The 21,917-nt window shown below is 35.2% G+C and overlaps 1 protein-coding gene and 1 long non-coding RNA gene across 28 annotated transcripts in view; one reads left to right on the top strand and one right to left on the bottom strand.

The window, feature by feature from the left end:
* Positions 1-21,917, top strand: part of LOC409780 (CUGBP Elav-like family member 2) — a 458,105-nt gene that overhangs the window by 421,847 nt on the left and 14,341 nt on the right. For 21 of the 27 annotated variants that reach the window (XM_026439104.1, XM_026439138.1, XM_026439115.1 and 18 more), the window contains 3 exons: positions 16,871-17,076; positions 20,488-20,616; positions 21,501-21,774. In XM_026439104.1, coding sequence (XP_026294889.1) covers positions 16,871-17,076; positions 20,488-20,616; positions 21,501-21,774 — 609 coding nt within the window. The remainder of the gene's footprint in view (positions 1-16,870; positions 17,077-20,487; positions 20,617-21,500; positions 21,775-21,917) is intronic. The other 6 variants (XM_026439163.1, XM_026439129.1, XM_026439119.1 and 3 more) reach the window with 1 other exon arrangement.
* On the bottom strand, positions 2,084-6,617 carry LOC102656333. Its single transcript, XR_408870.3, has 2 exons — positions 4,485-6,617; positions 2,084-2,186 (listed from the first exon to the last, which is right to left on the bottom strand). It is a non-coding gene; the product is annotated as an uncharacterized LOC102656333 (long non-coding RNA).

Genomic DNA, 21,917 nt, shown 5'->3' with positions numbered 1-21,917 from the left:
CCCTTCTTCGCTCGGACAATGGTTGCTATCTGCTCAAGTCAACTCGACTCCTTACCTGCAGTTTTCCGTTTTTCGTCGAAATCCTCCTCCTCTAAACGTTTTTTCCAACCAAGTCTTTGAATTATGGAAAATACGGATCGATTTATCACGAAACAATGGAAAGAGAAGAAATACACTTTTAAATATAATATCTTTGCACGAGTATCTTTCCAAGACTATTTGATCCGAAATTTTTTTCTTCTCAGAGATATAATATATTTCCTAATTTCTAATTTGAAATTGTCCGAAAATATCGCGATAGAGTCGAGACGAGAAATTTCATCAGGGATGCATCATGTTCGAAGCCTCTTTTTCTCCTTCTTTCATTTAAAATCCACACGATTTACGAGAGGAATAAAATCGGTATCCTTGAACATCCGTTCGAACCGAGTGATTTCAACGTGGAAACAGCACTCTTTGCACATTGTTACGCAACGGAATGTTAACGTAAACAGGTAGTGAGTCGGGCTACACGGCCTCTCTGTACAGCGAGACCGCGTCTCATTCTCTGTTGTTACGTTGAGAAATACGAAGATCGAGGGAAGGAACGGATCGAATCGGATTTTTATTTTTCTTCTGAAACTGAAACAACGATATCACTGTTCGCGAGAACAATTTGTATTCTTTCCTCTCCGTCGATCTTTGCCGCTAGAATATAAGTTGGAAAATAAATTTTGAAAAAGAATTCAACATTTTATTTGTTTATCGCGAAAAAGTTCTTGAATTGTCGATTGCGAGATTTTTTTATCGGGTATTTATTTTATTGGGAGTTTAATGCGATTATTGTTCGAATCAAAGTGGCGTGTAAAGATAATTGATTTTATTACGAGATGATAGATAATTGTTTTATGTAAGTCAAGATTTTTTTTTTCTTCTTCTTTATGAAATTTATATAATGGAGATAATACAATAATAATAGGAATTTGTTTGAATTTTGAAAAGTAATTAGTGTTTGGATTAAAGTGGCGTGATAATTGGTTTTATTACGAGATGATAATTGAAAGATAATTGTTCGAATCTTTGTTTTTTATACGAGTTAAGATTTTTTTTTTTCTTTCTTTCTTTTTATATTTTACGCATACGTGATTATATAAAGGATCGATCGGAGGAATATCGTTCTTTTTTTATGAAATTTATATAACAGGGATATATGCAATTGATAATGATTGTTAGAAGGAGAATATTCATTTTCACGGATGTGATGAGAAAATAAGAGAATTACGAAAGAAGACTAAGATAAGCGATCCATAAAGGATATTGTGCAATCAATTTTTTTTTTTTTTTCTAAAAAACATTTTCATTATCCGAAAAAAAACATATTTCGAAAATGTTAGCAAAAGATCAAAATAAAATCACTTTATTTTAAGATCTGATCCGTAAAGATAAAATAAACCGTGGAGCAAAATTGTCGGAGGAAAAACAAATCTCTCTCTCTCTCTCTCTCTCTCTCTCTCTCTCTCTCTCTCTCTCTCTCTCTCTCTCTCTCTCTCTCTCTCTCTCTCCGATCCATAAACGGGACGACAAATTTCAATGACCTCGAACGAAACTCAACTTATTATTGTTTACCATCCAATGGTAAAAAAGGGCATTTTTCTGAGACGCGGTTGACTCGCGCCTCCCCGTTTCCCAAGCGGACAAATTGAGAGGCACGAGGAAACCGCGTGTCCCCAACCGGTTTCTCCTCTCCGCGTTGCATCACGCATCGGTCATCCTTCTTCCAAACTCGGCCTCGCCTCCTCCCCGACACGGCGACGCGGTGCGGCGAAGAAGAGAAACGGGAGACGAGTCTACGGGAAGAAGCGACCGGTCATAGAGGTGTTCCCACTCGAGAGTTCAACTTATGCGCGCTACTCTAGTCGGACGGGCAGGTGTGTCGCGTCCAGTCAACGAAAAACGAAGAAAAACGTCCAACGTTGTTCCCGCTATTCCTCTTCGCCGGTACATCACTAGTAGTACTCTCCTCTCTCGAAAAGTGTTCTCTCTCGCCTCGTGTCGTATTTGCGGAGGAGATCGTCTCGGACGATGGCGCGGTTCCAATTCTTTCTTTTTTTTTCTTTCTCTTTCTTGCCCGCTCTTCTTTACCGACTTAGCCGGATTCGGATTGTCAGTTTCAGTACAGTGGAAGTATACTTTGCGTTTGTTTAATCCTGAGAAAGGGAATGTTGAATCAATTTTTTTAAATAGGGAATAATCGCAAGAGAAAAGAGGGATAATCCTCGAGGATCGTGGCTCGAATAAATAAAATTTTAAGCAAAAATTCTACTTTTATTGGAAAACCGCACAAAGTGAATCGTACGGTAAAAAACTTTTCGCGACAAATTTTTCGAATCGAACGTAGCCGAAAAATCGAGTATTTTTATTATTTGACCGTTAAAGTAGAATCGACAAAATTCGATAAATTTCTTGATCCGTATATACTCGTTAAAATATTACGAAAAAAAAAAAAAAGGTCACGACTGAAAGAGGTTAGAAAACCATCCATCCAGTGTAAATTGCAACTCGTTACAAAGTTCGAAGTCCTCGAGTTGGAAATATAATACGCGTTTGTACGATCGTTTTACGAACGTAGAATCGAGAAAATGCAGTTTCTAATTTCTTTCGAACATTCTTCTCGTCGAAACGTTTTCGATTCGAGGTTCAACGTGATTCGTATACGGTGCATTTCGAGGTTGGAATGCGGATTCGTCTCTGAACCGTATTTTCTCCTTTTTGACATTATCGAACGAGCCACCGTGTAAATCGCACACACGTTGTGCGTGTGAATCTCGTAACGAACGCCATCAAACCCGGTTTCATTACCGCCGGAGAAGAGAGGCGAAACGTATTTTATACGCGCTAAATAATATTACGATCTGATCTAAAATTTTGGAAGATTTATAGAACGAATTTACGCGAGAATTCTTCTGGTTTCACTTTGATTGCATTATTCGTCGTCCAACCTTGTCGTCCTCGCCTCGTTTCACTAATAACGAAGATTAAAGCCTTGGAATTTGTTGCGTTAGGTTAGGTACGCAATAGAGAGTTCGATATAGAATACAGTATGGGAGAAAGTGAGTGACATACTCGAAATACCAAAAAGTTAATTTCGACACGAAATGGATACAATTTTAATGCGAAAAATTATTCTATTCTATCCAATGCTTAATCTATTTAATCAAGTTACCAGTTTAAATATAAATTATCTGGATTCCAAAAATGGTGTACAATTTGTCAACAAGAAGAAAAGATTCGTCTTTCGATTGTTATCAATGGGTCATCAACGACCCACGCTGCATTCCACCTGTTGTTCCATCCTTCCAAGGCTGTAGCCGGAAAATGTCAACCAACTTTCTCCAGAAAGTATTTCGTAGTATTTTCAATGACAATCTGTTATAAACACACACGCGTGTCTTCCCCTAATCATTCGAACAAATGAATGAAAAAATTGTAAACGAGTATTACAAATCAAGTATTAACTTAGGCTTCCATCCTACGCATTTGTACGCATCTCACTGTTTCGTTCAACGTAATTGAAAATATATTCTTAACCAACATTTTTTTTTACGAAATTGTATCAAAGAATGTAATGGAACGCCATATTTCCTAGGTAGATTGGAAAGTAGATTCGATGAGAAGAAATGGGGTCACGTAGGAAAAGCTGATCCAAATCTTATTATTAAGTAGATATTCGTATATAAGGCGCTCTTGAAATCGAATTGGTTAATTTTAAGCGACTTTTACCCAATTTATCTCTTTTGCGCAAGAAAATTATTCATTTCAAAGTTTGAAAGTTTCTCCTACTTTTTTTTTATTTTTTTTTTTTTTAATGACATCAAAAATAGATACCAATAAGAAGAATTGTTAAAATTGTCAGTTGAAGAACTTGACAAGAGTGACATCGTTTGAAAAAAAATTTAATTTCAAATGAAGAAATTTTCTTTATCTTTTCAATTAAAAAGCTCGTCTAAATTTAATTTTTATGCTTTGCACTTTGCAAAGAAAATTTAAATGTTACCAGTTACGTTATTCAACTTTTTCCATTATTGTTTTTTCTTCTCTTTTTTTTCTCTCTCTCTCTTTTCTATACACGACCAGGTAATATTGTGATATATAGGAGAGAGAAAAAAAACTAATAACAATCTTTTCGTCTCGTCAAAATTTTTATTATTCGTTTCGTTTCTCGTACGCGTATCTTCTTCGTTCTTAAGAAACCTCGAACAAACTGTTCCACGCAGCCCTAAAAGCGGCCCTAATATCCGCGCGAAGAATATAATATCGCACGCTCTTCCCCCACCCGTATCGCTTATTTCGTCCAATCCAACGTCGAAATTTATCGAACGAGACGTGGAGCGTGTGTTAGTACGTCCGTATACGCACGACCACGAGTAAACGAGCGTAGCGGTGGTGGGGGTAGTTAGGCGCGCGTATCGCCCAAGAGGAGTTGGCCACGGCGGCAACCTACTTACCAACCCGGTAAACTGCAGCCAGCGCAATGTCGCCTCGTTATTCTACGACTGGTATTGTGCGTCCTGTTGTGCCGCGTTGAAGAAATACCAGGCAGCAGCCCCTTACGTTCGCCCGTTCATTGTCCATCGGTCCCGGGAATGTCCCGTTCCCGGCTAATGAAATATCTTTCGAGAATCTGCTACGTGTCGCGATTCCTTGATACAGCGCTCGTCCCTGTGTTTTCGTCTCGAGATTTATCGTCTATTATGTCCCGAGGCTCCCCCCTACCAGTATTTCTACACCATTGTACACCGCTGTTCAAAACCGAATCGAGTTTCGAGAGCGATTATTCGAGGTTATTTCCGAGTTGGAATTTTTCTTGCGATAAGAAAATTGAAAGATAAATAATATAATTTTATCGAATAATTGATAGTCTTGTAATACGATTATTATTATTATTATTAGGAGGAGGAAAAATAGGATGAGATGAGAAAGTTTCCTAGAGCGGGATAATAAAATAATCGAACAAATTTTTATTTTTTTTTTGCTAATCAAATAGTTAAACTAGGTAATTCCTAACCTTTGAACGGTAATGTAGTATAGAATGTAGTTAGGGACGAGTATGTGTGTGTGTGTATCGAGTGGAGGTATGGCGAGCAAAGAATGTGTAGATTTTATGTAAAGGATGTAAGAATTCGAGTTGGCTTGTAAAAGAGAGTCGGTAAATAAATTTACGTTGGTATTAATTAAAATTGAATGGAAACAAGCGCCTACGTTATATGTGGACGTCTTTAAATGTCTTGCGTACTCTTTTACACGATTCATCCATTAGTAATAGACAAATGGACTTATCCGTTTAATACAATATTATATTATCAACAATCCAATCCTTCTTTCTTAATACTGTGATAATTCGATACTCTCTTTCTCTCTATTTTAAGCGTTTTGTTTCATTTAAAAAAAAAAAAAAAAAGTGTTGGCTTGGATTTCGATAAATGTAAACGTGGGCAAAAGGGCGTTGCACTTAAGTATCGGAAGAGATGGCCGGCCGTAATTAATAGAAGTGAAGCTGCGAAATAATCGTAATGCGTTGTAGTAGTTCGAACTGTGGCAATTAAAAATTTAATTAAAACGGTCGTATTCCCACTCGTCACGCTTTCTTGTTCACATCGTGGCACAAAGAAGCTTTTTAATAAATGGAAATCCACTTCGAACTTTGATAACTTCTATTCCTTTTCCCCCCCTCCCTCCTTCCTTCTTTCACAGGAAGAATATTTTTTTTATCCTCGCCGAATGGAATTGCTGAAAATTTTCTTTCATCTCTCTCTCTCTCTTACTTGAAACCTTATTTTCTTTTTATTAGAAATATTTTCACATCCAACCTCGCGATTAACTGTCGGTAATGGTAGATAACTGCAATTATCGAGATAGGATTATGAAAGGAAAATAGCGTCAAAAAAAAAGATCATAATACTCTTTGTAATTCGAAAATAATTTCGTAAAAATTTTCCAAACTTCGTTATCGATTTATTTGTTTCAAGAATGTTATCCCTTCAATTGCAAAATAATTTATCCCTGCGAATTACGCGAGATACAATAATGAGAAAGGAGAAGTGGAAGAAAATAGCGTGGTTGCGTATTTCCCATTTTTACTCGGTAAATTCAAGCATGCATAAACGCAAGGTTGAAATCGTACGGAATAAGCGTTCCCCGACGCTAATTGCACGACTGCAATGAAAATTCGCTGTCATTCGAATAATTATATGCAGTTGGGCCGCGAACGTGTCCAGTATCTTTTTTCTCTCTCTCTCTCTTTTTCTCTTTCTTCTTTTTTTCCAGTTGCAAACAACTCGGCGTTACGAAAGCTTATGTAACGCTTTTTGACCATTTTACGCGGACGACTTCAACGGGACGGAGAGAAACAACGTTTTGTTGCTCGTTCGCGCAAGCGCTCTCTGATATTCCGCCGCCGCGCGTTACGTTACGTTTGACCATGCGACGATTAAATATAATTGTAACGTAGGCCAATTATACGATTATCGATATTGTTCTTCCGGATTGTTCGACCATTACAGGCCGGTCGAATTGACGCCGATTTGCAGCGAGCGTGATTGTTGTGGAAGGTAAAATTATAGAAGAGAAAAATACGTGTATTTGGGATTATTCTTATTTTATTTTAAATTGCAGAAATTTAATTTTTAATAATTTTTAATTTTCTAAATAAGAGATACTTTTGTATTATGCTTTTTCAAATATGATGAAACACTTTTTTGAAATTTAGATATATATATATAAAAAAAAAATCTTCTTTTTATGTATACAGACAGGAATTGAATTGGTGTGAAGGAAAAATAATTTTGTCTATTAAATTGGCTATTTTTAACGAGGGAAAAATTAATGTATTAATTGATAAAGAGGCGGTGAAAAGGAGACAAGTGAATTTTGAACGAAGGCAACGAATTGATAAAAGGATAATAAAGAAAAAAAAGAAACGATACAGGAAACAGACTTGGCCAACCGGATGGAAGTGGAAGGTACCGTATTCCATACAAATATCCAGCTACCGATACACACACTGTCTCCTCGTTCTCCATATAAGAGATGCAATTTCAGCGCACCTCTTTCTTTCTTTTTTTCTAAACGAAATTCAAGTAACCCTTTCTTAATTTTTTCTTCTTTCACCTAGCAACAACTCCTTAATTCGTTCACAGAATCTAAAAACAGGCTCTCAATCGAAATATCGTGTAAAGTATAATAAAGAAAAAAGAGAAGAAAAGAACATTTTAAATTATTTTAAAATCTTGTGTATATCTCGACATTTGAATTGATATAAGAAATAATATTCGAGGAGTCTTAAATTAAATTACGATACGAAAAGTAATCGAATAATTTATTTTCTCAATTTTTGGTATCCATCGAATAAATATCGCAATTTTCCACTTTGTTTCAACATGCATCACATCTTTGCACTTTGAAGCTTATCTCCGTACAACTATTCATCAAAAATGGCGGACGATCCTCGTCGGAATCCGGAAATTTATCGGCCCCATTTCCATCCGGGCGGGAAAGAATATTCGCGAATCGAGGCGGCGACGCGGTTTTTCCGCGGGACAGATATACGGGCCGACGTGCAAATGCGCTGAGGAAATTACGCCGCCCTTCCTTCAGCCGCATTTCGTTCCGCGCAACCCTCGAACACGGGATGTGCCGATGTTTCGTCGTTTTCTTGTGAAGAAATTTCTCTTTCTCTATCTATCTATCTATCTATCTATCTATCTATTTTTCTCTCTATCTCTATATCTCTCTCTATCTTTCTCTATCTTTCTCTCTATCTCTATCTTTATCTTTATCTATCTATCTATCTATCTCTATCTCTATCTTTATCTCTATATCTCTCTCTATCTCTCTCTATCTTTCTCTCTATCTCTATTTTTATCTCTATTTATCTATCTATCTATCTATCTCTATCTTCTATCTCTCTCTATCTATCTATCTATCTCTGTCTTTCATAAGATTCGATGGATGGATTAAAAGGAAGAAGATGAATGATTAGCACGAAGAGACGAAATCTTAATCGAATCGTTAGGGGAGATTGGACAATTTTTTACAGACACAAGTCGAGAGAATATATTTTTTTAAAAAGATATATTAAAAAGATCACTGTAAAATAGAAATTGCATAATTGTTTATAGATAATTGTTTACATTAAATAGAAATACAATTGTTTCTACCATATATTATTCCATCCAATCACGTGTCATACAAATATAATATACTCCTAAATATAAAATCCTAATTGTCTAAGAGTTGAATAAGCAACAACTTTTTTTAAATCCAATTCAAAATTTGCAACTAATCCAGCAAATAATATATTGTTAATCTAGAAATTAATAAAATAAAATTCTTAAATTTTAAATCTGATAAATCTAACATATCGAATCAATAATCACTGTAAAATAGAAATTGCATAATTGTTTATATTAAATAGAAGTACAATATTATTTCATAATCACGTGTCATAGAAATATAATATACTCCTAAATATAAAATCCTAATTGTCTAAGAGTTGAATAAGCAACAACTTTTTTTAAATCCAATTCAAAATTTGCAACTAATCCAGCAAATAATATATTGTTAATCTAGAAATTAATAAAATAAAATTCTTATATTTTAAATCTGATGAATCTACATATCGAATCAATAATCACTGTAAGATAGAAATTGCATAATTGTTTATATTAAATAGAAGTACAATATTATTCCATAATCACGTGTCATAGAAATATAATATACTCCTAAATATAAAATCCTAATTGTCTAAAAGTTGAATGAGCAACAACTTTTTTTAAATCCAATTCAAAATTTGCAACTAATCCAGCAAATAATATATTGTTAATCCAGAAATTAATAAAATAAAATTCTTATATTTTAAATCTGATGAATCTACATATCGAATCAATAATCACTGTAAGATAGAAATTGCATAATTGTTTATATTAAATAGAAGTACAATTGTTTTTATAATATTGTTCCATAATCACGTGTCATACAAATATAATATACTCCTAAATATAAAATCCTAATTGTCTAAGAGTTGAATAAGCAACAACTTTTTTTAAATCCAATTCAAAATTTGCAACTAATCCAGCAAATAATATATTGTTAATCTAGAAATTAATAAAATAAAATTTTTATATTTTAAATCTGATAAATCTAACATATCGAATCAATAATCACTGTAAGATAGAAATTACATAATTGTTTATATTAAATAGAAGTACAATATTATTCCATAATCACGTGTCATAGAAATATAATATACTCGGGGAGTTTTCGAACTGGATAGTTCGAGGGTATGCGGGAGAAGGGGGAGGAGGGTGCGTTGAATTCGTGAAAAGGGAAAGCGAGGGTTGGTGGCGAGGGAGAGGGAAAAAAAAGAAAAAAAGAAAAAAGGGATTCCGCTCACGTCGAGGTTTATGAAAAGAAAATTTACAGTCACGCCGTCGGCCCCCAGCTGGAACGTTTCACTAATCGGAATTCGTGGCTCTCTATAAATCGCTGCCACTCTTTGACGTCACTTCCTGCGCGGATACTGTCGGCGACATACTAATGACGAGCCGCATACCTGCGCCCAAAGCGAAGCGAATCGACGCGAATCGAGCGAAGAATCGTGCCGATCTCCAATTCCATTCCGATCCGTAATTTTTTCGAGGATGGTCGAGCCCGAAAGTTCGAAATTCGCGGGCTTTTCGCGTGTCTCCTCAACTTCTCTTCGAATATTTTCGAATTCGTTATTATATTTAATTTATATAATCTTGGATATTTTATTAGATTCTCGTTCGAACTTTAAATCGCAATTTATTATATTTATGGATAAACATATTTACAAGTTATCGATTATTCTTTTATTAAAAAAAAAAAGTAATAATTCACAAAATTGCAAGAAATATTTCTACGATATTATAAATTTTTCCGTACCCCTTTTCACCCACCAAAATACCAAAATTAACGCAAGATTTGAATTTGCCGCCATCAAGTTGTTGGCAACCCTGAAAAAAGAACAGTTTGACAGCCGAGAGTTTAGAATTACAACGTGTCTTCATTATTGAACAATATTTTAAAAATAATATTTTAAAAACTCTCTTTTAAAATTAAAATTTGAATTTGAATTTGCCGCCATTTTTGAATCAAGTTGTTAGCAACCCTGAAAAAAGACAAAGTTTGACAGCCGAGAGTTTAGAGTTACAACGTGTCTTCATTATCGAACAATATTTTAAAAATAATATTTTAAAAACTCTCTTTTAAAATTAAAATTTGAATTTGAATTTGCCGCCATTTTTGCATCAAGTTGTTGGCAACCCTGAAAAAGAACAGTTTGACAGCCGAGAGTTTAGAGTTACAACGTGTCTTCATTATTGAACAATATTTTAAAAATAATATTTTAAAAACTCTTTTTTAAAATTAAGATTTGAATTTGAATTTGCCGCCATTTTTGCATCAAGTTGTTGGCAACCCTGAAAAAAGAACAGTTTGACAGCTGAGAGTTTAGAGTTACAACGTGTCTTCATTATTGAACAATATTTTAAAAATAATATTTTAAAAACTCTCTTTTAAAATTAAGATTTGAATTTGAATTTGCCGCCATTAAGTTGTTGGCAACCCTGAAAAAAGAACAGTTTGACAGCTGAGAGTTTAGAGTTAGTAAAAATTACAAGCATTATACGATACAACAACTTGTGTCTTCATTATTGAACAATACTTTAAAAATAATATTTTAAAAACTCTCTTTTAAAATTAAGATTTGAATTTGAATTTGCCGCCATTAAGTTGTTGGCAAAAAAGAACAGTTTGATAGCTGAGAGTTTAGAGTTAGTAAAAATTACTATTTCATTATTGAACAATATTTTAAAAATAATATTTTAAAAACTCTCTTTTAAAATTAAGATATACGTTATACGATACAACAACGTGTCTTCGTTATTGAACGACATTATTGATCATCATATATACGTAATAAAAATCGTAAGAAAAAGTCATACTGTCGCTGTCCGTTACGTTGTTTGTACAACCTTTCCCTCTCTTCCTCTTGTAATCTTCTTAGCTAGAAGCTCGTACGTTGTATCCCACGTACTTTAAAAGAAAGAAAGGAAAAAAGGAAATAACAATTTCACAAGTTTCTTACCACCGTATCTCCCCGGTCGACAAAGCGACTTAACGTTCGCCGCTTGACCCGGTGCATAATTGGCCGCTATAATCGGCCGTATATAGAGATATACATTACACGTAAGCCTGGACGAGAAGAGGGGGGGAGATGCTGCTTAGCAACACCGGGGAGAGAGAGAGAGGGGGTAGTTCAGCCCTGGCCGAAATTCGGTTAGTTCGAACGTGGCCAAGCCGCGGGAATTAAATTAACAAAGTTAATTCTCATTCCGGGGGGGAAAAGGACCAGCCTCGCCGCTAAGAAGAGAGAACGTTTCCAGATCCCGGCAACGAGAGGAACGAGAGGAGTAAATGCAAATCTAATCTTTCCTAACATTCCGTCCCAAGGTTCAACCTGGGCAGAGAGAAACGCTTAATCGCTCCTTGGATCCCTCATTCGATCTTGGCCAACTGTGTAAAATCGCGTTACAAAGGGAAGGAATGAATAATCGCGTTTCCCTTTTGACGTGTATCAAATTCCTCGTGACGCGAAAAATGTAAATATGGGAGGATAGAAACGTGTAGGACATATATTATAGTAGAGTATTATTAATTTAGATCCTGGATAGGAATTCTTCCACTAAAGAGATTTCTTTTTACTAAAGCGAATAAAGTAAAGAAGATATATATTCTCGTAGAGTTATATATTTAGTATTTACAAATAGTTTCGATTACTCTTGAACGAACCCTGGGTCCCGAAAAATCGATCCTATCTCTCCTTATGTATATCGAGTAATTCCAAAAATTTTCGAGTTCTCTGGTTAAAAAAGAAAAAGCAAATTTAACAGCCAACTTTCGTTTCCCTATTTATAAAGAATATTTATAAAGAATGGATTGGAGAGGAGAAGAGAGACAATATCTCCCTCTTCTTCTCTCCAAACCAATCGAAATACTCTTTCTACGCGAAATTTTTAAGGGATATAATTATTCGAAAGGAGGAGGAGGAGGAGAAAGAGGAGGGGGTTGATAATTTTTCGATCGAGGTGTTCGAACATTGGCCTCTTTTTCGATTTATTCGACGAATGCGGATCCGGGATTTAATTAGGGGAGCACAAACATTTCGCAGTGGGTAAAATTGATTTACAAACATTTGCCGGGTTTCGCGCTTCGACGCTCTCGTGTGACCGCGAGAAAAGCGGGAAATCGGGGGGGGTGAAAGGGGACAAGAAAATATATAGGATAGCGCAAACAGGCGAGGGTGAGAGAGAGAGAGAGGGGGGAAGGGGTTATCGCGAATTAATTGGAAAATGAATGGACCCGATGCGGAGAAAATGGGTGTTCAAGGATCCGATTGAACAATTGAAAGGAGAATTGAATCGATACGGCGGCGGCACAACGCGATACAAGCGTATTAATGCGCTTTATGCGATTCAATATGGCCGCCACAGTGCGCGAATTGCGAATTGTTTGTTGCTCGACAAAAGGGAGAGGGGATGTGAATTTATTTTTCGTAAAGTTCCCGTCACTTCCTTTTCTTGTTTTAAATCGTGACAGCGATAGGATAAATCTGATACCATATCGTTGGCAAGTGTATTAAAGGATGTCCCAAAATTAAGATTTGAATTTGCCGCCATTTTTGCATTAAATTGTTGACAACCCTGAAAAAAGAACAGTTTGACAGCTTTAGTAAAAATGGAGCATTATACGATAAAACAACTTGTTTCTTTATTATTGAATAATATTTTAAAAATAATATTTTAAAAACTCTTTTAAAATTAAGATTTGAATTTGAATTTGCCGCTATTTTTGTATTAAATTGTTGGCAATCCTGAAAAAAGAACAGTTTGACAACTTTAGGGTTAATAAAAATGGAGTGTTATACAGTAAAACAACTTGTGTCTTCATTATTCAATAATATTTTAAAGATAATATTTTAAAAACTCTCTTTTAAAATTAAGATTTGAATTTGAATTTGCCGCCATTTTTGCATTTAGTTGTTGGCAAAAAAGAACAGTTTGACAGCTGAGATTTAGTAAAAATGGAGCATTATATGATACAACAACTTGTGTCTTCATTATTGGACAATACTTTAAAAATAATATTTTAAAAACTCTCTTTTATATTTAATTTAAATCTTGCGTTAATTTTGGGACGTCTTTTATATTGCGTGCTCGGATAAAACGTAATTATGATAGTAAAACGAAAGATCGTACGATATTTATACATTTCTTTAAAATGAATTTTTTTTTTGTTTTAAATCGTAACAATATATAATAAGATAAATCCAATACCATTGGCAAGTGTATTAAAAAATATCCCAAAATTAAGATTTGAATTTGCCGCCATTTTTGCATCAAGTTGTTGGCAACCCTGAAAAAAGAACAGTTGGAAAAATGTATTGTTATACGATACAACAACCTATATCTTCATTATTTATACAATACTTTAAAAATAATATTTTAAAAACTCTCTTTTACATTTAATTCAAATCTCGCGTTAACTTTGGGTCACCCTTTATATCACTCGCTCGAATAAAACATAATTATTTTTCGGAGGAGATCGTACGATCGTATTTACACACTTCTTTAAAGTAAAATCCTTTCTCCTACCCTTCAACAGGTTCTCGCAATCTTCTCGTCCTCCATGACTCCAAAACTCCCCGAACAAAAACAGAGCGTCTAAATTAAACCAACCGGATATCCGATGCTTCCTCCACCCTCATCACACCCTCTCCTCCTCCTCTTCCTCCTTCGTCTGCTCAAATACTCAATACATTCTTCTACACCCCACGCGAGGATAAAGCCCCCCCCCCCCCCTTCCATTACTCCTCCACCGCTTCAGAATTTCGGGGCCCGAAAACGAAGGAGCGCACTTCGGATCCAGCGTCTTCGGTATTTAATAAACATTCCAGCGGAGGCCGCAGTTTTGCTGCGGGGCGGGCTGGAGAGAGGGGAGCGGCGGCGGCGGCTAGCTCGAGGGTCGTGGAATTTTTTCGTGGAAAATAATTCGTGGCTGGGATAGCGGCGGCTGGCTCTCGAATTGCGGACGTGGCGGAGGAGAGGAGCAAGTTCAATCTCCATGAAGCTTCGCCGTGGAAAATCTGATACGATGCATGCGGGAGGTGGAGGAGGAGGAGGAGAAGGAGGAGGAGGAGGAGAGGTCCGGTATCCGGTTAGGTTACGAAAGTAATTAAATCGTTAACAGGGGACGAGTTTGCGGCGCAATCGACGAATATGTGCGGGGTTTCGCCCTTCTCGTTTCCCCTTCCGCCATCATCCCTCTCCCTCTCTCCCTTTCTCTCTCTCTTTTTTTCTATCTCTCCCTCTCTCTCTCTCTCTCTCTCTCTCTCTCTCTCTCTTTTTTTCTATCTCTCCCTCTCTCTCTCTCTCTTTCTCTTTCTCTTTCCCTTTCTCTCTTTCTTTCTATCTGTCTCTCTCTCTTTGTCTTCCTTTCTCCCTGGCCTCTTTCCGCTGACCGTTTCCCTTGATTTTCAATTTTATTATTTCTTTTGCCTGGTCCAAGCCTTTGACCACGTGGTGGTCGATGAAACACGGCTCGTTACGCGACCAAGGAACGGAGGAACTGTTAACGAATGTCGAAAATTTGGGGAGGGAGGGAGGGGAGGACGATCGATTTAGATGGTGGAGAAAGAGAGGGGAGGGGGAGTGGAAAGAATTGTTACGAATCGTTGAAATCTTGCCAATCGTCTGTGTACCACCTTCTCAGGATCCCTCTTTAAAGAATTAGTCGGATAGTTTCTTGATTGAATTCCTACTTTTTTCTTTTTTATCGCAAGGAATCGGTTCGAGGGAATGTGTGCGTTTCTCGATCCAATTGGAAATCCTTTTTTCGGATTAATTTTGATATTTTCATTAAGTAAGTGATAAATTTTTATTTTTGTCGTGTACTTTGCAATCATGGATAGTAAGTAAAAGAGAAACGTGACAGGTTTTTTTCTTCTTTTTGCATTGGTTACTTGCTCGAGAAATCGAGGGAAGAATGTGGTTCTTGAAAATCCCTTGGAAATCCTTTTTTCGGATTGATTTTGATATTTTCATTAAGTAAGTGATAAATTTTTATTTTTGTCGTGTACTTTGCAATCATGGATAGTAAGTAAAAGAGAAACGTGACAGGTTTTTTCTTCTTTTTGCATTGGTTAGTTGCTCGAGAAATCGAGGGAAGAATGTGGTTCTTGAAAATCCCCTGGAAATCCTTTTTTCGGATTGATTTTGATATTTTCATTAAGTAAGTGATAAATTTTTATTTTTGTCGTGTACTTTGCAATCATGGATAGTAAGTAAAAGAGAAACGTGACAGGTTTTTTCTTCTTTTTGCATTGGTTACTTGCTCGAGAAATCGAGGGAAGAATGTGGTTCTTGAAAATCCCCTGGAAATCCTTTTTTCGGATTGATTTTGATATTTTCATTAAGTAAGTGATAAATTTTTATTTTTGTCGTGTACTTTGCAATCATGGATAGTAAGTAAAAGAGAAACGTGACAGGTTTTTTCTTCTTTTTGCATTGGTTACTTGCTCGAGAAATCGAGGGAAGAATGTGGTTCTTGAAAATCCCTTGGAAATCCTTTTTTCGGATTGATTTATTTTTCATTAACGTAAGTAGTTATAAATTTTTATTTTTGTCATACTTTATTACAATCATGAATAATATCTAAAAAAGAAATATGACCAAGTTTTGGAGGAAATCTTCCAAAGCTTCAAAAATTTATTTATTATTTCAATCTCCCTCCAATGAAGCAAATACAAATATATTTTAATCTAATATTTACCGTATATCGCCAATATCACGAAAAAATAACTAAAGCTAAAACCAATAAAAAGAAGAAGAGAAAAATATTTAACAAAACGAAGATTAATAATAAAAAAAAAAAAGAAATACTTCTCTTAAGAACATAATTTCGTTGATGGAAAAATTCGCTAAAAATTAGGATCGATCGAACGAGAGGAATCGTGAAAAGGAGCAGGAAGGGTTGACGAATTTTTATTTTTGTCATACTTTATTACAATCATGAATAATATCTAAAAAAGAAATGTGACTCCAAGTTTTGGAGGAAATAAATCTTCCAAAGCTTCAGAAATTTATTTATTATTTCAATCTCCCTTCAATGAAGCAAATACAAATATATTTTAATCTAATATTTACCGTATATCGCCAATATCACGAAAAAATAACTAAAGCTAAAACCAATAAAAAGAAGAAGAGAAAAATATTTAACAAAACGAAGATTAATCCAGTAATAAAAAAAAAAAGAAATACTTCTCTTAAGAAGATAATTTCGTTGATGGAAAAATTCGCTAAAAATTAGGATCGAACGAGAGGAATCGTGGAAAGGAGCAGGAAGGGTTGACGAGGATGGAAGAGGTGCGGATGGATGGAGATGTATTCAGAGATGCTACTCCGCGTCGTTGCACGAAACCCTGTGCGACGGTGAATTTACATAAGCGGCTTTTCTCCGGCCGGAGCTTTTCTCTTGGTCCTAAACAAATATTAACTGGGACCAGTTCCGCCCCTCCTGTCATCCTCAAATGGCGCGTGGTTGACTGACCGTGCGATACGTGAAACGCCTATTATGCGCACTAATGACGCGACAAATAGGAAACAAGTTACTTTAATTTCGAAGCGACGAGATCTTTTCATCCCTTAGGATATTCAGAAATGATTTAACTTTTGATTATTCGAATTTTGTAATTTTTGAATGCGATTTAATGGAGCAACGAACTAAACGTGTATCCCTATATTCTTTGTTTCAGAACGTAAATTGTTCGTTGGTATGCTGTCCAAAAAGTTTACCGAGAACGACGTTAGAAACATGTTCAGCGTGTATGGAACCATCGAGGAATGCTCGGTGCTGAGGGACAGCACCGGGAAAAGTAAAGCCTGTGCCTTCGTTACCTTCGCTAGTAAACAATACGCCATCAACGCCATTAAAGCTCTTCATCACTCGCAAACGATGGAGGTGAGTGGAATCGAAACGCAATTGTTTCCTGCTAACTTAACTCTTGCCGCAACAACGTCTTCTTTCGTTTCTAATTGTCCTTAAAACGATCGTAACAATGCACACCCACTTTTCTCACTAAACCTTGCTCCATTGAGAAGAACGATTCGTTCGTAACATTCCTTCAAATTCACTTTCATTGTTTCTTCGTTCTGTGATGTTAATTAACGGTGCAGGTTTGACGAATGAAAATTTTTCAAAAAAGAAAGAGTTCGATGTGCGCGGAAGATAAGGTAGGAACTTACATTGCCGATAAAAAGTATTATTTTCTTTTTTTACATTTTTTTTTGTACAAAACTTGTTAAGCTTCCTTTATTCGACGATCATTTCAAATGAGAATGAAATGCATATTTCGGGGAACATGCATATTTTAATTAAATTAGTTGAATATAATTTTTTGAGACAGAACTGCGTTAAATAATTGAATACGGGAAAATATATTATTAAAATTCAATCTCTCGCGGAAAATATTTATATTGTAAGTAAATTAAATTTTTAAACAAATTCACTTATTTCCCGGTTAATTGCTATCGAAAATTAATTTTCGTGAAACTGATGCGCCCGACAATGTAGAGAGAAGCTGAAAGAAACTTTGCATCCTTACTAAAGTTTCATCGATCACGGAGCGTCGCTACGACAAGTTACACACTTCGGCAAAGACACACGAAAGGAGGGGAACACGATCCTTAGAGGAACAATATTCAAAAATTATAAATTGAGTTGATTGATCAATTAATCAACAATCTTTTATCTAATTTTTAATAAAATAATATATTCCACGAGTCGAGTTTCGTATAATATAAAAAGTCGAGTGTGTATTCGCCAAGTTGAAAATAATATTTTCTACGTCTATTACAAAAATTCTTTCACGAAATTAAAATATAATCTCTCTCTCTCTTTTTATTTTTATCTCATACTTTCCGCGCAACGTTCAAATTTCATATTCCACGTAGCAATTTATTTTCAGGCTTGCAAAATATTTTCTCCAACTCCCTCTTCATCGAGCTATGCAACAATAAATATTTAACAAATATCCAAAGAAAAAATATATATATATATATAAAAATAACCGTATATTTCCAATAATCGATTAACGAATCTCCATTCGGCTCGCGATAAAAGTTTCAATTCGAGGCAATAAATGCTACCACAATGGGGTGTACTCGTCCCTCGAGTCCCTCCGTGCCACACACTCCGCGGAATTGTTTCTTCCTTTCCTTCCCGTACACTCCACAAGAACCGTACCCGAAAGCCTTGTTTCGACCGATGAAGAAAGAGAATCGTGCCAAGGCACGCGGCTACGACAGCAATTCCATTTTGATATCATGAATATTTCCAGCTGCGGGCCTCGTCGTCGTCGTCGTCGTCGTGGTCGACTTAACTGGCACGATTTCGTGCTTCCTATTACCCACGTAAACAGCCTCGCATTTCGTATTCCCCTTTATACGACCGATTCAAACGAACTTCATACGTCATCACGCGTATATCTAAAGGATCGTTATTAATTATTACGGCTATTCGTGGAAACGATCATCCATAATCATCGTGATTCGTCGAAATATAATTCTCTTCTTCGTTCGTTTGTGTCTTACGTTTATAGTAACATGAATCTTAATGTTAATCCTTTTACGAATGTAACAAATACATTAATGAATGTGTATCTTCGTTCGAAGAGTTGAGGTAATTTTTTTTAAAATAAAAATTAAATTGCAAGTTGATACTGATGATATGGATATATAGATCTTTTAAATGTATCGCAAGAGAATTTAAATAAAATTCGTCGAAATATAATTCTCTTCTTCGTCGTTTATAATAAGATGAATCTTATGTTAATCCTTTTACGAATGTAACAAATACAGTAATGACGAATATGTGTTTTCGTTCGAGAAGTTGAGGTAATTTTTTTTAAAAATAAAAATTAAATTGCAAGTTGTAGTGATACTGATGATATGGATATATAGATCTTTTAAATGTATCGCAAGAGAATTTAAATAAAATTCGTCGAAATATAATTCTCTTCTTCGTCGTTTATAATAAGATGAATCTTATGTTAATCCTTTTACGAATGTAACAAATACAGTAATGACGAATATGTGTTTTCGTTCGAGAAGTTGAGGTAATTTTTTTTAAAAATAAAAATTAAATTGCAAGTTGTAGTGATACTGATGATATGGATATATAGATCTTTTAAATGTATCGCAAGAGAATTTAAAAAAAATTCGTCGAAGTATAATTCTCTTCTTCGTCGTTTATAATAAGATGAATCTTAATATTAATCTTTTTACGAATATAACAAATACAGTAATGACGAATGTGTGTCTTCGTTTGAGAAGTTGAGGTAATTTTTTTAAAATTATATTTAAAAATAAAAATTAAATTGCAAGTTGCAGTGATACTGATGATATGGATATATAGATCTTTTAAATGTATCGCAAGAGAATTTAAAAAAAATTCGTCGAAATATAATTCTCTTCTTCGTCGTTTATAATAAGATGAATCTTAATGTTAATCTTTTTACGAATGTAACAAATACAGTAATGAATGATAATGTGAACGATGTGTCTTTGAAAATATGATGTCGATTGTGTCTTCGTTCGAGGAGTTGAGGTAATTTTTTTTAAAAATAAAAATTAAATTGCAAGTTGCAGTGATACTGATGATATGGATATATAGATCTTTTTAAATGTATCATAGAGAATTGGTTTGAGAATATTATATGAGTGTCTTTTTCCTTCTGAGGATTTTAATATTTGAAATGTTAAATTTTATAGACTGGAAGTAAGTAAAAAAGAAAAAAAATATTCGAGATTTGATGAAATATCATTGTCACGTGCTAGCTCTAATGATTATAGATCCTCTAATTTCAATTTTCCCCTCGCTTCCTCCTTTTCTCTATATGCGCATACACTCGTAACTAGTGACTTCAATAGTGGTCCCAAAATTAGGGGCAATTAGTCTCATTAGTTCGCCTGGTGAACACGACTGGCATCTATTCATATTCAAACACTCACATTCATACCCTAAATGATATTCGAATTAGGTGAGTTATGTTGGAGATCATTAACTGAAGGGTAATCGCTAATTATAATAATGCTGGTTTGAAAATACCTTCAAAGAAATTCGCGTTATTATTTAGATGAGATTGTTATCTATTATTGATGATATACTTTGAAATCTGAAATTTATTTTTTCAAATATTTATACATAACATGCTTTTTAAATTTAATCACAATTATAAATATATTTGATTAAACAATAATCAAGGATATTTAATTATTTTTAATGCAGAGCTCTGTGTGTAATCTTCATATTAAAGATGTACATATTTATCATACTTTTTATTTTTATTTTTTTTTCTCCTTCTTCTTCTAGGGATGCTCGTCGCCGCTGGTTGTGAAATTTGCAGACACGCAGAAGGAAAAGGACCAGAAGAGGATGCAACAACTTCAGACGAATCTTTGGAATATAGCAGGAGTCAATATGGCGCCGCATTACCTGACCGTCTGTACCTTTAATATTTCATAACCGACCTTTTTACTCGATATCAAAGAGCCCATTTGCATCGAGAATGAAATACTTTCTCGTAAATTTATTTCCCTAGAATCTTTCAAATTACGCGCGTAGACTTTACGTGAATCAAAAAGCATTTCGTGTCCGTACGAAAAAGGACGAAATTAGATGATAAAAACCTGGTATACTTTAGAACGTATAATTTCTTGAATCTTATGTATACCTGAAACCAATTATAATATTATTTTTGAATGTATAAATGTAATTCTCTTTTTGTTATAATTTCGTCTCTAATTTGCAACCGAAACGATTCAACGTTTGAAAAATACTAGATATCGTTAAAATCATACTTTATATATGTATATATATATTAATTTAGTACTTTAATTATATGCGCTTAATATATTTATCACATGGACTATTTTCGATGGAAAAGTTTTTGCTAGAATTTCCATCCAACGTTTTTAACGTACATAGAACAAATAACAGCATTGATAGTAAATACACGCGACCTGAATGGAAAGTTTACGTATGGCACAGTATGAGACACAGTATTAAGTCGAATTTACTCGCACAAACATTGCTTCGAGATAAACGGTATCCATTATCCACGTAGTATAACTCAATCAAACATATAACCATTTAAACGGATATTATTTCTATCATTTCGATTATATTTCAAAATTTACGATGTCGAGAATCCAAACCTAACCTAACCTCGACCCCCTAATATCAACTATTATTAACTTATTATATATATTATATCATATCAATATTATTAACTTAACGCGTGATATCATTCCACGAATATGAATGACGTTTAAAAGAAGAAGGATGAGAACACCTTATTCATGGAGAATTGTGTCTGGTTGCAGAACGATACGCCAGCTTTGGCTCCCGCCTCGTTACAGCTGTTGCAACAACTTCAAGCGACAACAAGCGCCGCGACTCCAGTTGCGGCAGGTGCTGGCGCAAGCGCGCTGTCGAGCGTACAGCATCAATTGTTGCTCCAACAGCACCTCGGTCTCGGCGCAGCAACTCCTGCGCATGCGGCCGCGCCAGCCGTTCCGAGTCCGCCGGAAATCAACCCTGCGAATCTGCAGGGACTGGCGACGCTCGCGTCTTTGAGTAACACCGCCGGTGAGTATGGTTGGTGTCGATTTGCTTTATCTTTTATTTTCGTACCCACGTTCTTACCTCCCTTCTCCCCTCTCCTTTGCTTTTTATTTATCTTAATTTATACTGCAATTTATTTATTATTATGTGTTCGTCACGGTTAAATATTCGTGAGT

This window comes from Apis mellifera, linkage group LG1 (genome assembly GCF_003254395.2).
Source record: "Apis mellifera strain DH4 linkage group LG1, Amel_HAv3.1, whole genome shotgun sequence".
Taxonomy (NCBI): Eukaryota; Metazoa; Arthropoda; class Insecta; order Hymenoptera; family Apidae; genus Apis; species Apis mellifera.
This window is presented reverse-complemented; position numbering and strand designations above follow the sequence as displayed.